A 14,661-nucleotide genomic window follows, 5' to 3' on the forward strand; every position below is an offset into this window, starting at 1 on the left:
ACCGACACCGGAACCATCCGCGGAATGCAGTACACCATCGATGTGACGACATTCTCCGGACAGTACAACCGTCCGAACGAAAGAAATCGCTCCATCGACACCGGAATGGCTTGTTCGCTGCGTCTGATCGAAAAAAGGTAAGCGCAGGGTGAATGACCCATCCATCGAATGTCCTTCGAGCTTTGGCCCGGGATGGAAAACTTACACCGTTACCGGGAGAGCATCGAACAGATGGACAGCCAGCAGTGGAGAATGTTCTTCAGCATCAGCAGTCGGTACTATCGGTTTGTAAATACAGGCCGACAGCATGCAACGCTTCCGGGCCGGGTTGATGATCGGCTGCAGCAGCTCGTTGTTGTTCGGATCGGCCAACGGGTTGGAGATGCTTGAGGCAGCGGAAGAGAAGCGTCTGCGGCGCACCCGGTTGCTCAACGGAGTCGAACGGTCCAGATAATTCATGCGCAACATAAAGGAATGGAGTGATGCCATTGTACCGACGGTTGGGAGATTAACGAACTCAACTGGTAACGGAACTAACGCGCCCTGTACTAAACACACACATGCAAACACAGCTAGCAGCGCTGTCAGCCGACACTAAGCCGACTATCAAACATGGCGGACGTTTAAGCAAACGGTCATGATCGCGCTTGGATCTGTGCGTCCCTCAGGATCTCGTCGGAAGCTATAAGGCTTATTGCGATCTTGGCCTGCTGCAACACGCGTGCTTCGATTCGAGCGCCGTCGACTGCCAATCGATTATCCCGCGGCCTATCCATGTCGTAATATCAATATGGGCCTACCAAGCCTCCTCGGTCCATGGGGACAGCCCAAAAGAACTTAACGGGATGGGTAGTACAGCGTCATCCTCATGACATGATCAGCCCATCGGAGCCGTAGCTTCATTTTGGCATTGTCGGCCTGCCATTTGTGGCTTTTTGTGCCTAATTTTACCCGTAGAAAGGTAGTCAGCCCTACGTACCACCTCTCGATCTGGTCTGGATGGGATTTGAACCCCGATTCTGCCGTGTGAAGACCCCCAATCCCAAAGGCCCTTGATGGTAGCAATCAGCACCCCAAAAGTTTTCCATCCAACTTCACCTGGCATATGGTGTTGGCCTATTGGCTGTTGCTGTCATATGCGGCTTTAAAATCAATGAATAGATGATAGCAGTGGAGCTGCTGCTCCCCCATCTTCTCCAAGATTTGCCGCATCGTGAAGATCTGGTCAGTGGTTTGGAGGAAATGTCTACTTCCAATAAAATCTTCACTTTGCGGCCATTCCTCCTTAAATGCCGGGGAGCAATGCCTACAGTTGATAGAAGCGGCGTACTTTTAAAACCACACATCTTTAAACGCTTTCCATTTATTGCTCTTATGTTTAATTCTACTCTAAACACACGCAAGCTTACGCCTGATCAACGCCCGACGAGGCTTCCTCCGTTGATCGCTCGGACGGTGTACGGCGGCGTTGGAAAATTTTCATCAACACACTGTTGATCGGCGTGATTCGACGTATGGTGCGTTCCTGCTGGCGTGCACCGACCTGTGCACTACTACTACTACCGCTACTATTGCTATTATTGGTCTGTGCAGACGGGGTGACGGTGTGACTCGCCGTAACTCCACTGTGTCCTGCCGCGGCTGAAGGTATGTCGAACATCGCCGATCCACCCCCCGACCCATTAGACGAAGCGACGAGCTCCAGCAAGTTGAGCCGCATAAAGCTGATCTGCTCGTTGCGAATATTGTGCAGCCGCTCGAGCTGCTGATCGATGTCCATCCGTTCCGAGTGCAGTGTCATAAACATGGCGTCAATCTGCATCTTGCGGTTGTACAGCTCCATCGTTTGCGTTTCGAGCGATTGCATATGCTCCGTGATTGCACATAAAGACTGCAGGCTGGCCGTATTACTGCTGGTCGGTAAGGGTGTTGAAGAATCGTTCGTAATGCTCTGTTGCGTCTGCTCCTGGGGGTTATTTGTCGCGTCCGGTGGTGGATCCACCGTCTGGACACCATTTTCCTCCCCATCACCTCCCAGGATATACTCTTCGCTCGTTTCGCCGGCGGACGGTTGTGGCGAATCGATCCTTACTATTTCTTTCTTACTCTCCACGGTCGCCTCGGTCGTGAGATTCCAGTCGGGCAGCACGCTTTCGGTTCCAATAGCTGGAATCACAGCATTTGGTACACTTTGGTCTGCATTGCCGTCTATTGGCTCCGTAGGGAACATTTCTTGGGGTTGCGGTTGTGTGTCTGGTCCAACCGTACTGGTGGCCGTTTCCGTTGTTCCCGAGATGGAACAAACGTTGGCAATTGTAATGTGGGATTTGGGAGCAGTTTGCTGTTCTGCTCTGTCCGTGTTCTTTTCCGCTTCATCTACCCTTTTGCTCATATACTCATCGTAAGCAGTGATTAGTATGCGATCTTCGAAGGGTATTGGTTGGGGCGATTTTCGTGCATCTCCTCCAGATGTTGGTGGTGGACTCGTTTGAAGCACATCCGCCGCACAGTACGAGTGTTCCGTGCTACCTAAAGGTGCCGTGCGATCCCACCTTACTTTCTGCTTCCACTTTTTCCCCTTCTTTGCAGCAGACGGGGATGAAATGTTGGCCTTTTCGGCTCCATTCTTTTGCGAACTGTTATCCTGCGTATCAACCCTAGCGGGAGATGGAAGATTATTTTTCCTAAGATGCTTTCGCTTCTTTTTAGTGTTTCCTTTTCTAGGTGGAGTTTGCACTGGGGCAGTCGCATCGGGCACAGTCGGTGGGTCATCGGGTTCCTTTGCAACGGTTCCGCCACCGGGTGGATGATCGATTCGTATTCGTTTGCCATCCGTTTTGTTGTTAACGTAATTTAGCAACGCTTCTATAGTTACATTACTTTGGCCTAATACTTTCACCGTGCTAATATCGACGGTTCTGTAATGTTGCCTCGGATGACCATGAACGGTTTTTCTCTCGTCATCCGTAGTACAGGCCGGTGTCGGTTGGCGGGGCATTTCTGTTGCTGTAGCATCAAGCGTTGCATTCGTTGAAGTACTATCGTTGGACCGTAGCATCCTTTCGGTTGCGTCGTTTGGTGGCTGATCGGCACTTTGCGTACCATGAACCCCATCTAACCGCCTGTTCAACTCTTCCACGGTACTGACTCTTAGGAATGATGTATTCCTACCACCGGGATTGCTTTCCACCGCTATAGGGAATGGTTCTTCGACTGAAAGCAAATGTCCATCTGTATCCGTGGTATCCTTACTCGAGGCGCTTGCGCTGGGAGTGACGTTGCTTGCACTGGGCACTGGTGATGGAGCTACACTGTTCGCAGGCGAAGCAGTTGGTGCTTTACGAGCAATAAACGAATTAGGCCGCCCAGGAGGCAGTACTGCGCTCTCTTTGTTTCGCCCTATTGCATTGGCGGCCTTGCGAACAATAATTTTCTTCTTGCGTCCTGGAGTGGCAAGAGCAGCTGTAGGCTTCGTTCCGTTCTTCGTGGCTGTGGTTGTTGGTGAACCAGAAACGCCATCTGTACTGCTGTTAGCATTTGTACCGCCGGTAGAACTGTTCTCCGTAGATGTGGTACAAATTGACGCTTGTTCACCTCCCGGAACAGGCTCGACTAGTTCTTCATCATCTGATTGTGGGGCACCTACTGTCCCAACCGACCCCCGTTCTTTGTCAGCTTTGTTTAGCTCCGCTTGTGGTATATCGAAAAAGTTTAAATCTAACGCTTGCTCAATCTGTTCCAGCAGTGCGGACGGTATTTTGTCCGCGTCAATCGCTTCATCCGATTCAACGGTACCGTCACCAGTTACGCACGAGCTATCCAGCTCGTTCAGTCCGAAGCTCTTCAGCTGCTTTCGCACCTCCGCCCGGAGCTTGTTCTGTGCGTGCCGGTTCAATGCCGTCTCGTACTTTCCGGCCGGATTATCGATCATGTGCTTCAGATCGTACTTGCTCATGGTGGACAGCTGGTTGATAAGCTTTTTTGTCACCTGTTCGGCGCTTTTTTGTAACAGCCTCGAATCCGCCGCTCTAACCGAAGCCACTTTGCTAGCGATTTTACCATCGGTCCCTTCCTTTGCGGACTCTTGCTGAGATGGTCCGGTCGTCGCGTCGCTAGCCGCCGTTACGGTATTAGCGGGCACCGCTTCTTCCGCCGCATCGCATGGTTCATTCAGTGCCGTAGTTTCGTTGGAAGAAGCGGCCGCAAGCATACGCATCGCTTCATCCGCAATCAGACGGTCGATAAATGACATCGGTCTGTCTGGCTGCGTTGCAGTGTTCTGTGGTAAAAAGAAACGTCGTCGTCGTAAAGTGACTTCGCTAAAGAACCGAATGAAAACCTACCTGGCTGTAGACTGTGTTAATATGGTTGAAGATTAACTTAAAACTGTTTTCTGATTGTACGGATGCTTGAGGATCGTACGCTCCCCGAACCGTTTCCAGCGGCCTTTGCTCCACGAGCCATGGGGGTCTTTTCGTGGCAGGTCTGTAGCAATGGAAAGCATGTTTAGTATTTCTTCACGATAATCAATCCATCAGCTAATTTCCTCCAGAAGAAGCAAAAATCAAACCAAAACAGAGCAAACACTCACGGAGGTGGTGATGTACCGCTGTTCCATCGCCTTTTACTAGTAAAATTGGTCGTTTCTCTGCCCACGATAGGGATGGTGGCTTCGGTTCTTTCGCCTTCCGGTTGCGTGGTTTTGTCGTCCGAACTTTCTGCCTTCCATTCATGCCTGTACCGGTTCGGTTCGTACGAATGGCGCTTAGAGTACGGGCCATCTCTCCAGCTTCGATTATCGTAATATTTGCGATCTTTGTAGTAATTGTGGTGCTTTGAATCGTTGCGGTTTCGATATCTATCAGGGGAAGCTTTACTGCTGCTGCTGTTGGGATCGTTCCAGCGTGACTTCCGTGTTGCAGTATTATCGTATCGATTATCTTGGGAACTCATATCGCAGCTCGAGCGGTTACACTCTCTGGAATGTTAATATTCTTCATTGGCGCTGGAACAATGAGTGAATTTTTTTTATTACAATGCTTTTAATACAACAACACAAACGTATTGGCAATAGTTATTACCGTTCTAAACCAGTTTGTCCTCTTGATTTTTAGCGGTGCGAACCACGAACTTATGAACACCCGCGAAAGGTTATGTTCCTACAATGTACTTCACCTTGTCACTAGCGAGTTTCTTTGCATGAGTATCAATAACACACTAATGTGTACAACGTCTTATATGTTTACTCCCCTTTTCATTCAATATTTTAACTTTATAAATTTTGTAAACTGTACAGTGTGTTTTGCAAAATATTGTGCTGCGCTTTGCAAAGTATGCTGCTGTTTGTGCAAACGTCAAAGTGCACAATGTTTACATCGGTGGGCGCTTTTGTTGGTGTGCGTGTGTGTTTCCGGGACGAACGGCGCGTTGTTGCAAAATAATGGTAGCGCATAGGTGTTAAAATCAATCCGTAAAAATTGCACGGGGAGTGAACCATTGTCGGAGCTTCAGTATATTAAGTTTTTCATGTTTTTTAGCAATGAATACATTGAATAATTAATATCAAGCTGACAGTATAGACGCGCACCCTACCGTTTGACGGATGCTTGTTTACAAATCGTGCCAGATGACAGCCAGGCCCAACCAAAGCTGTCTCCTGTGCAGATTTTGATGAAGAGGACAATTTTTACCGGTGTTGTTTCGTGAAAAGCTAGCTCATTTACTACCAAGGAAATGTGCCGGATGGTTCAGTAGCCTCCACGATTCTACGATACGTCTTGCAGTGGTGTGAAAGTTTTGGGAATGCGGATGACTGGCACTATGAAACCTAGTCCGAAAAAATCCTCCTCCTCAAAGGTGAAACAACGCACCAAATCCTCCAGCAGCAACAGCAGCAGCAACAACAACAATAGCATCCTCGGCACGAATCAGCATCATTCGGCCGGTGCAGTAACTGCATCGGTGACCTCCTCCAACTCATCCATCAATCAACCGCAGCAGCAACTATCACATCCACTGCAGAAGCAAGCAATACCGCAGAGCGATTCCTCCGGGAACGATGCGTCGAATGTGGGCTCTGCCAAGGAAAAGGTACGTCTGCTCGTTGCGGTGCAACAAGGCAGCTTTTTTTTACCACGTTCGAATCGTTCGTCTTTTAGTCTTCCTACAAAGCGTACGCTGGGCTTAGTTCACGATCCGTGCGTACCGCTTGGGAGCAGCACGACAAGCAGGAAACGGAGGTCGCGCCCGACGTGTACACCAAGCTAGCGGAGGATGCTACCTACAAGCTGTGGGAGTTGGCCAACGTAAGCGTCACGCTGCATCGTCTCGAAATGCATCGCTTAACTCTTGTATGTGAATCTTTTAGAGCATAAAAACGTACAGCCGCCATTCCAGTGGACGAGTGACATTCGATTTGGTCAACGAAGTGCTGAAAGATTCCGATGTACCACCAATCGTGGGAGCAAACAGTCAGCCCTGGGACAAGATTGAGTACGATGGAGCATATTTTTTCAATTCGGTGAGTAGTTGGGCATTGTCTGCAGTCGGTCGGAAATACGGAGAAGGAGATCCTAGATTGTGACTCTTGTCTCTTGACTCTTGAAATATTCTTAACGACATCTGTCCCTGTTTTTAGGATGAAGTGCTGGATTTGCGGGAAGAATACATTAAGCACATATCGTTGGAGCAACATAATGTGCCCGTACTTACTACCACTTGGATGGCCGAGTCAGACATTGCGGAAGATCTGATAGCGCTGCACAACAACATATGCGACTGTAAGTTCTTTGGCATTGCATCCTCGAGAGCGGATTTGACCGGTTCTAGTCAGCTACAGGTGTGTGTAAGACTCTAATTTTTTCTTCGCTTTATTTGCAGCTATTTTTATTGGAGATGAGGCGTGTTTCAACACCGCGATTGACATACTGCAGTACAACCAACATACTCCTTCGCTGATGAAGCTATTGCTGACGAAGGCGATCGAAATGCTCGGTTTCGAGTATACGGAGGAAACGTTGCGCCGCGCGTTGGAGTATTTGGAAGCGCTCGCACAAAACTGTCACGTTGCTCATTCCGATCTAACGCTGGAGCTGAGCCTGCTTAGCCAACTGTTTGTGAACTTGCTGGTCGGACCGGCTGGGTTTGTGAATGCTAAATTGCTGCAACCTAACGCACTAGTGTCACGATCTGTACCAACGCTCGGTGGCACCGATCCCCAACAACAGGTAGATCAGCAGCAGCAGCAGCAGCAGCAGCAACAGGTGTTGGATACTATTTCACCGCTTTTCAACAATCCGATGGCACTGTTGGAAAACAATTTACCCCCACCGGAAGATTCGAACAATTCCAACTCGAACGCCACCGAAGAATTGCTGCGCAGCATCGAAAACATTAAGGACGGTGCGGATGGGATCGATCTCAACATTAAGGACGAGTACGAGGCACTCTTCTCGATAGTGCAGGGACTGGGCAAGCAGGAAGGTGTGGACGATGGTGGCATGGTGGGTACGGAATCGCTAGCCGAAGGTGTGGTCGATGGCTTTCAGGTGAAAACCGAATTCGACCCGGAAGCGTACGATGCAAATGCATCGAACTTTATCGTCCAGCAGGCGGCAGGCACGGTAGCTGGTGGTCACACGGCACATCCCACGGCAGCACTGCACGATCCGGGCATGCTGACGAGTGAAATGCTGAACTCACTTGCGGCTAGTGCGGCCGCCGCCGTCGTGACGGGTGCGGCAGTGAATAATGCCGACCATGTGACGATGTTCGATCTCAAACCGGACACGAACAAGAGCAAGCTGGGGACGACGGGCACACCGCCCACCATTCTCGACGCCGATCCGGAGGAAAACGTTAGCTTACCGATGTCGGAAAGCAGCGACGGTGGGGGCGAAGTGAACAACCCAAACTCGACTACGCTCGAGAGCGAAAACATCACAACGCTGATCGGCGAGGATTATCTGGTCGATAGCGTTTGCCGGGTGATTGGGCTGTGCTCGAGCAAATGGGGCTTTGTCGAACAGGAGTGCACGTTTCTGCTGGTGGAACGTTTGCAGCGCTACTTCCAGGAGCGGAAAACGGTCGCGCTCGATTACCACTGGTTGGCACGCATCTTTCGCGGCCTGTGGGCGATCGGGGAGTTTGCGCTGCGGGAGCTGGTACCGTACTTCTACCACATCGACAGTCAATCGGTTCCAGAGCATTTGGTGTCACATTTTAGTGTGAGTTTGCGTTGTGTTTTTTTTTCTTAGATGGGAAATGTATTATTTTACTCTTTTCTTCGTGTGCACAGGCTGCAGGAATCTTCCTGAGCGGACGGTCCGATATCTTTTTCTACGAATATTTGAACGATATTTGTGGCGACAGTTTGGCGCCGTTCACGTTCTCGTACGATCGTAAGTAGTGTACCGTGGTTTTGCTCTAGAACAGCATGGAAAACTGATCCCGACCTTACTTACAGAATACATCGAAAAGCTCTACCTGAAGTATCACAAGAAAAGGGTAAAAGCTGTTGCGGTAAAGACTTGCTACAAAGTGGCGGCTAAGGTTGTTCCCAAACGTTTGCCGCCATCCTACAAACCACGGACATCCACCAGAGGGAAGCACACACTTCAGGCCGCATTCGATGAGCACGATTGCGAAAAACGGTTGCCCAGTCTGGGTGCCGCAAATCAACCGCCGAAAGCAAGGATTGCGTTTAGATTTCCTGGCTGCCGGTCGATACCGTTAAGAACGTGCTCGTCGAAAGGCACATTCGCGAGCAGTACTGTCCCGGGAGGTGTCGAAGTGGCCGCCAATGGTGGAATCAAACAAAACACTACACTTTTCGATTCGTTTAACTCAAAAATAGTTGTCGCAAGAAGACGGTTGCTAAGGCCAGTTACAAACGAACCACCAAAAGGACGCGTATTTAGCTTTGGATCGTGCGTGCTGTAAAGTTTTAACTGAAAACCGTTGTAAAAGAATAAGCAAACAGTTTCGAAACAGAGTCAATCGGGCTGAAAATTGTGGTGAATAAACATTGCCGCACTCGAAACAATCATCAAATGCGTTTTGTCGTCCACGCGATCGTAGTTTGCACTTAGTGTCGATGTTGCTGTCATTTTCAAAATCAAAACAAATGCACCGAGCTGTCAAAACACGGTTCGGCATGTCAGCCACGTTTATTCCATAGCGCTGCACTGTGTGGATTTCCCCGTTTACGGCGTTGCGGCATTTACCTCGGTAGAAAAGATTTCATCATCCGCTCCGTCGGACACCGTAAAAGAAACACTCGAGCAATTGGAAGAACACTATAAAAATGGTGCTCGATTTGGACCTGTTCCGTAGCGACAAGGGCAACGATCCGGAGAAGATCAAGGAGAACCAAACGAAGCGCTTCAAGGATGTGGCGCTGGTCGAGACGGTCATCGAGCAGGATAAGGAGTGGCGCCGGTGCCGCTTCAACACGGACAACTACAACAAACTGAAGAATCTCTGCAGCAAAGAAATTGGCGAAAAGATGAAAAAGAAGGAACCGCAGGGCGATGAGAGCGAGCCGCTGCCGAAGGAGGTGGAAGATCAGCTGCGCGAGATGCAGCTAAACTCGCTGAAGGAGCTAACCGTGAACCAGATAAAGAAGGTGCGCACGCTGATCGATCAGGCCGTGGTGGAGAATGAGCAGCAGATGAAGGAGGTCGAGGCAAAGCGGAATGCTGCGCTGCGGGAGGTGGGCAACCATCTGCACGAGAGCGTACCGGTGAGCAACGACGAGGATGAGAACCGGGTGGAGCGGACGTTCGGCAACTGTGAAACGCGCCAGAAGTACTCGCACGTCGATCTGATCGTGATGATTGACGGTATGAACGGGGACAAGGGTGCGGTTGTGTCCGGTGGGCGTGGATACTTTCTTACCGGGCCGGCCGTTTTCCTCGAGCAAGCGCTCATCCAGCACGCGCTGCACAGCCTGTACGCGAAAGGGTACACCCCGCTGTACACACCGTTCTTCATGCGCAAGGAGGTGATGCAGGAGGTGGCCCAGCTGTCCCAGTTCGACGAGGAGCTGTACAAGGTGGTTGGCAAGGGCAGTGAACGGGCGGAGGACGGAGGTGTGACGGACGAGAAGTATCTGATCGCAACCTCGGAACAGCCGATCGCCGCGTACCATCGGGACGAGTGGATCCCGGAAGCGTCGCTGCCGATTAAGTACGCCGGGCTGTCGACCTGCTTCCGGCAGGAGGTCGGTTCGCACGGGCGCGACACGCGCGGCATCTTCCGGGTGCACCAGTTCGAGAAGGTGGAACAGTTTGTGCTGACCTCGCCGCACGACAACAAATCGTGGGAGATGATGGACGAAATGATTGGCAACGCGGAAGCGTTCTGCCAGTCGCTGGGCATTCCGTACCGGGTGGTGAACATCGTGTCCGGTGCGCTGAACCATGCCGCAGCGAAAAAGCTCGACCTGGAGGCATGGTTCGCCGGGTCCGGTGCATTCAGGGAGCTGGTTTCGTGCAGCAACTGTTTGGACTATCAGGCTCGCCGGCTGCTCGTACGCTACGGACAGACGAAGAAGATGAATGCGGCCGTCGACTATGTGCATATGCTGAACGCGACCATGTGTGCGACGACGCGCGTCATTTGCGCCATCCTCGAAACGCACCAAACGGAAACGGGTGTAAAGGTAAGGGGCCCTTTTTTGTAAGGAAATATTCTCCTTTTGATACTAAACCCCCCTTGTTTTCACTGTATCCTCATTCGAAAGGTACCGGAAGTGCTGCAGAAATATATGCCGGAAAAGTATCGCGAGGAAATTCCGTTCGTCAAGCCAGCTCCGATCGACGTCGAGCAGGCGGCAGCCGAGGCGAAAAAGGGTGGCAAGAAGGGTGGCGAGAAGAAGTCCGGTTCGGCAGCATAATCGCGACCAACTACTACTACTACACTAGCAACAATTAAGCAAGCACAGAAGATGAAACCGCCGCCCGCCCCCAGTCGTCTTATTTATTTCCAAATTACTCAGTTCCATCCTCCTGCCTACGAATACGCGCGCTGGATGCATTTACCTGGAAGTGAATTCGTTTGCACCGCCAGCCTGGCTCTATTGGAATAAAGTGTTATCGCTTCCGTTTCCGCCCTTTGCAGCTGCTGCCGGAGCGGTTAATGACCAACTGAACCTTCTTGCTCTATAACAAAACACATCCGATGCACAAACGAAGACAACCGCCGGAAAAGTAAATTGTTTGAATTGAAATTTTTATTGTGCACAATTCTTTTCTTATTATCCTACTTATATCATTTGTAACATTTTATGTTCCTTAATCACACCCCCGATTTGGACTGTTTCTTTGTTCTTCTTCTTCTGTGGAGAGATAGGGTCGGCTACTGTTAAGATTCCTACCGCTAATGTTAAGTTTAAACCGACAACAAGAGCTAGCAAAAAAACCCTCATCAGCTGTTGAGGTGTTTGTCACTACGGTTGGTTGAGAATGTATAATAATATGTCCCCTAGATAGATGCCCCGGGAGTACGCGCTTGGGAGTCCGGGAGTAGCATTAGTTACTGCTAAAGTTTTAAAAAGATGTATGCGTGTGTGTATGGGGGAGGGTAAACAATAACGCGGTACATAGTTCATTATCCATTGTGAGACCAACTGCGGCCTAGCAACTACAAAACTGCCTAGGCAACGGAACGAGAGCAACATGGCATGCTTGAAATGTACGAATATTCGCACAACATACTAACAGTGTTAAACATAACTAACCAAAAGCTAATCCTAATCACACACACATGTACGAGCGAGTGTGTGTGTGTGAGTGCTTGTGCAGGATACGGATGTAAAGGTGGCCGAAGCTGATTTTCCGACCTACTGACCAAGGCAGAAAGCCTTCCAATTCCAAAGACAGCTCCGTCGTTTAACGTGATCACCGCGTCGCCACTCGTCGAAGGAAAGGCCGAAGGAGATGAAGCTGATCTGTAACGAGTGGAAAGGGTACAGAGTTTAAGTGGAGGCACATTTTTTTCAAATTCAGTCTTGGGTGATTGTTCGATTCTGGGTCGCTTACGGATGGCTCCAACCCGGTAGGTACGGGTCGACCCACCCATACAGTCGGAAAACCGAATCGGTTCGCATACATTTCAAAAGGCAGCGAATATCTAACGATATGGATGAGTTTGGTGGCCATGAATCATAAGGGCGACTTGTAGAAAATCCCCGCATCAGTTATTTATCGCTTCTCTTTGCCCCCGAAACAATTGTAAAACAAACAACCAAGCTGTTTAAACAACTAACACGATGAATCAAAAAATCCCCCCGAGCGCTTGTGGACCTAATGGATGACTAATGCGATGGAGAGAATGAAACCCTATTCGAAGGTTCAACAAACCATACAAACCTGTTTCAGCATGGCAATGGTTACGAAGGCAGCCATCAGCAGAGCGTACAACGATCCCGTGAAGCACAGTGCAATACTGGAAAAAGGTAAAACGTACAGTAAGTAGCCTAAATCTTCACACCAAACTCATCACCGGGCCACTTACTCATACTGAAAAAAGATATCATTACAATCGTCCGGCATCATCACGATCACGCCGTACAGCGTAAAGATTGGCGTCGGCCGGCAAACCGCCGTCATGGCCAGATTGGAAAACACCACCAGGGCCAGCAGGGTGAAAAAGCAACCCGCCAGATACAGTCGATGGTTCGATTTACCGATACAGCAGTTCAGCCAAACGTTATGATGATCCTGCCGCACCACGCACACCGAACAAACCTTACAATGGTACGTTCTCGGTGGGACGTACTTACGGCACAGCTGGCACGCCAACCGGGAGCCACCCTCCAGATCGGTCAACCCTTCGTCCGAATCATCCCGATCGGAAAACATTACCACCTGCGTGTCTTTGGGCACTTTGCAGCCATCGCTCGGTCCATCGATATCCAGCATACCGGACATATCGTGCTGAGCCGCCCGTTGCTTTGCCTTAAACAGGCAGAGAAAAGCGAGCGTCATGAGCGCGACAAAGCTGACGTTTTCCTGGGGCAGTATTTCCAGCAACGGAACGGTCAGCTCGAACAGTGCCACCAGATACACGCAGCTACCGAAGAACCAGATGATGAAGAATTTGGTCCTAAGCCGGGGGAGGGATAACAACAATACACAATCGGTCTTTTTTTGTTGGTGTTGATTTGACTCGCAAAGTTGGCACCGCTTACTTGGGATGAAACTGGCCACAAAATCGCTTCATGTACAGCAATACCAGCGGCAGCAGGGTGAAGATGAGCAGGCAGAAATGGAAGTTGATTGCCGTCGCCATCAACGTCGCCACCAGTATCACCAGGGTAATGACACTGTCGAGCGTAATTTGCTTTGCGCCACCGCGCCACGGTATACGCAACCGGTCCTGAAACGTGAGCAGCATGTTACGGGCCGTTTTCTCCGTCAGTTTGCTGCTGTGAGGAAAAAAAAAAGGAAAACCATTTTAGTAAATAGAATTATGAACAAAAAAAAAAAGGAAATCTCACACACAGAGAAAAGAATAAAGCATTCTAATAGTTGATGATTCGGAAGAACAATTCGGCTAACACGTATACAGCAGATAGAGATAGAGGCTTTTGGAAGAGAAGAGTGTAATTTGCATCACAATATTTACCCTTCGTTTCTACCGGGAAACGTTCTAGTGGAAATATGGACCGTGTTTGCCGGAAGCGGGCAAACTCTCGTGCCAGCTCTCGCGTAAGGGAACTTTGCTCACCTAGTCGGCGCCTAGATATCGGGAACACCGTAGCGATGGTGATTGAATCGGGAAACGTGCTAACGGGGTAGCAAGTGCGTAGCCGGCTATCGGAATGAGACTGCACCGATAATGCACCAATGGAAGGGTTGCATGAACCCTCACACACACACACACATACACGCACGAAAGTGCCGGAAACGAATCTTCTTCTTGTGCAGTGCAGTGCTGCACTATCTCTCTTCGTTCGCTCGAAAATCAATTCTTTTTTTTTTTTTGTTGTTCGGGCCCCAGCAAACTCAATCGATCCGTTGCCCTGAGACGATTTTTCGGCCTGCTTTAACACGAGAAAATGTCGGTTTCGTGAAACTTGTTTCACCTCTCCTCCTCACGCTACCATTTCACCGGAACACCGTGCAACTACGGGGAAAGGGAAAGATACGAATGTGCAGTTTCAATCGTACAGGGTTTTAACGGGAAACGGTGCGACACTTGTGCAATATTGTATGCATCCATCGCCCGGTTGCAGTAGTACGGCGGCCGTACTCACCTGGCCGGATCGGAGTCTGAGGATGCGGATGCACCTTTGGTGCAGCAGCAACTGCAGCACGCTAGCAGCAGATGGTTGCGCTCATTGTTTCGATCGAAAAACTCACAACAGCACAGTGGATCGATATCGGTGCGCGGATCGTAATCGTAAAAATCGGCCTCACTGTAGTATGATCTCATGTCCTCCCGGGGAAAGCGAAGAATGTTTGACTTTAGTATGTAGTTTTTCACTACACCAGCTCTCTCGCTCTCGCTCTCCGTCGTTCCTTCTCTTTTGTGCTAAAAAAACACAAACAAATGATTGCCGGCTGTTGGGGTAGATGTTTATACCGCACGGTTCAGCGATCCGCACGGTACGGCACAGTGGTAATTTGAGGCAGAAATTTGTCCTACGATGCAGAT

At 49.9% G+C, this 14,661-nt stretch overlaps 4 protein-coding genes across 7 annotated transcripts; 2 read left to right on the forward strand and 2 right to left on the reverse strand.

Moving 5' to 3' along the window:
- Positions 1 to 1,327: 1,327 nt before the first annotated feature.
- Positions 1,328 to 5,343, reverse strand: LOC118509946. The gene is made up of 4 exons (XM_036051278.1): positions 5,082 to 5,343; positions 4,592 to 5,005; positions 4,344 to 4,485; positions 1,328 to 4,279 (listed from the first exon to the last, which is right to left on the reverse strand). The coding sequence occupies exons 2-4, from the start codon at positions 4,951 to 4,953 to the stop codon at positions 1,406 to 1,408; spliced, it is 3,378 nt and encodes a 1,125-aa protein (XP_035907171.1). The 5' UTR covers positions 4,954 to 5,005; positions 5,082 to 5,343; the 3' UTR covers positions 1,328 to 1,405.
- A 288-nt stretch (positions 5,344 to 5,631) lies between these two features.
- LOC118509947 lies at positions 5,632 to 9,046 on the forward strand. The gene is made up of 7 exons (XM_036051279.1): positions 5,632 to 6,090; positions 6,159 to 6,305; positions 6,368 to 6,520; positions 6,638 to 6,779; positions 6,880 to 8,225; positions 8,297 to 8,399; positions 8,465 to 9,046. Exons 1-7 carry the CDS (start codon positions 5,803 to 5,805, stop codon positions 8,938 to 8,940), a joined length of 2,655 nt encoding a protein of 884 aa, XP_035907172.1. The 5' UTR covers positions 5,632 to 5,802; the 3' UTR covers positions 8,941 to 9,046.
- Positions 9,047 to 9,154: 108 nt separating this feature from the next.
- On the forward strand, positions 9,155 to 11,152 carry LOC118509950 (serine--tRNA ligase, cytoplasmic). Its single transcript, XM_036051281.1, has 2 exons — positions 9,155 to 10,663; positions 10,745 to 11,152. Exons 1-2 carry the CDS (start codon positions 9,305 to 9,307, stop codon positions 10,895 to 10,897), a joined length of 1,512 nt encoding a protein of 503 aa, XP_035907174.1. The 5' UTR covers positions 9,155 to 9,304; the 3' UTR covers positions 10,898 to 11,152.
- A 59-nt stretch (positions 11,153 to 11,211) lies between these two features.
- Positions 11,212 to 14,511, reverse strand: LOC118509951 (palmitoyltransferase ZDHHC23). Of its 4 annotated transcripts, none has more exons than XM_036051282.1 (6): positions 14,261 to 14,496; positions 13,630 to 14,130; positions 13,193 to 13,426; positions 12,517 to 13,107; positions 12,372 to 12,447; positions 11,212 to 11,950 (listed from the first exon to the last, which is right to left on the reverse strand). In XM_036051282.1, exons 3-6 carry the CDS (start codon positions 13,396 to 13,398, stop codon positions 11,843 to 11,845), a joined length of 981 nt encoding a protein of 326 aa, XP_035907175.1. In that variant the 5' UTR covers positions 13,399 to 13,426; positions 13,630 to 14,130; positions 14,261 to 14,496; the 3' UTR covers positions 11,212 to 11,842. The 4 variants fall into 4 exon arrangements, with proteins under 4 accessions (XP_035907175.1, XP_035907177.1, XP_035907179.1 ...); XM_036051284.1 differs by having other exon boundaries at positions 11,219 to 11,950; positions 13,193 to 13,429; positions 14,261 to 14,511; XM_036051286.1 differs by having other exon boundaries at positions 11,219 to 11,950; positions 13,732 to 14,130; positions 14,261 to 14,467.
- Between the last annotated feature and the right edge of the window lie 150 nt (positions 14,512 to 14,661).

This window comes from Anopheles stephensi, chromosome 3, assembly GCF_013141755.1.
Source record: "Anopheles stephensi strain Indian chromosome 3, UCI_ANSTEP_V1.0, whole genome shotgun sequence".
NCBI lineage: Eukaryota > Metazoa > Arthropoda > Insecta > Diptera > Culicidae > Anopheles > Anopheles stephensi.

Coding starts and splice junctions, on each gene's coding strand:
- LOC118509946 (XM_036051278.1), bottom strand. CDS start 4,953: ATGAGTTCCCAAGATAATCGATACGATAATACTGCAACACGGAAGTCA. Junction 4,486..4,591: donor AGCGGTACATCACCACCTCC/GTGAGTGTTTGC, acceptor CCATTGCTACAG/ACCTGCCACGAAAAGACCCC. Junction 4,280..4,343: donor TTAACACAGTCTACAGCCAG/GTAGGTTTTCAT, acceptor TTTTTACCACAG/AACACTGCAACGCAGCCAGA.
- LOC118509951 (XM_036051282.1), bottom strand. CDS start 13,398: ATGCTGCTCACGTTTCAGGACCGGTTGCGTATACCGTGGCGCGGTGGC. Junction 12,448..12,516: donor GATATCTTTTTTCAGTATGA/GTAAGTGGCCCG, acceptor ACCTTTTTCCAG/TATTGCACTGTGCTTCACGG. Junction 11,951..12,371: donor CCATTGCCATGCTGAAACAG/GTTTGTATGGTT, acceptor CACTCGTTACAG/ATCAGCTTCATCTCCTTCGG.
- LOC118509950 (XM_036051281.1), top strand. CDS start 9,305: ATGGTGCTCGATTTGGACCTGTTCCGTAGCGACAAGGGCAACGATCCG. Junction 10,664..10,744: donor AAACGGAAACGGGTGTAAAG/GTAAGGGGCCCT, acceptor CTCATTCGAAAG/GTACCGGAAGTGCTGCAGAA.
- LOC118509947 (XM_036051279.1), top strand. CDS start 5,803: ATGCGGATGACTGGCACTATGAAACCTAGTCCGAAAAAATCCTCCTCC. Junction 6,306..6,367: donor AGCTGTGGGAGTTGGCCAAC/GTAAGCGTCACG, acceptor TGAATCTTTTAG/AGCATAAAAACGTACAGCCG. Junction 8,400..8,464: donor GTTCACGTTCTCGTACGATC/GTAAGTAGTGTA, acceptor CCTTACTTACAG/AATACATCGAAAAGCTCTAC.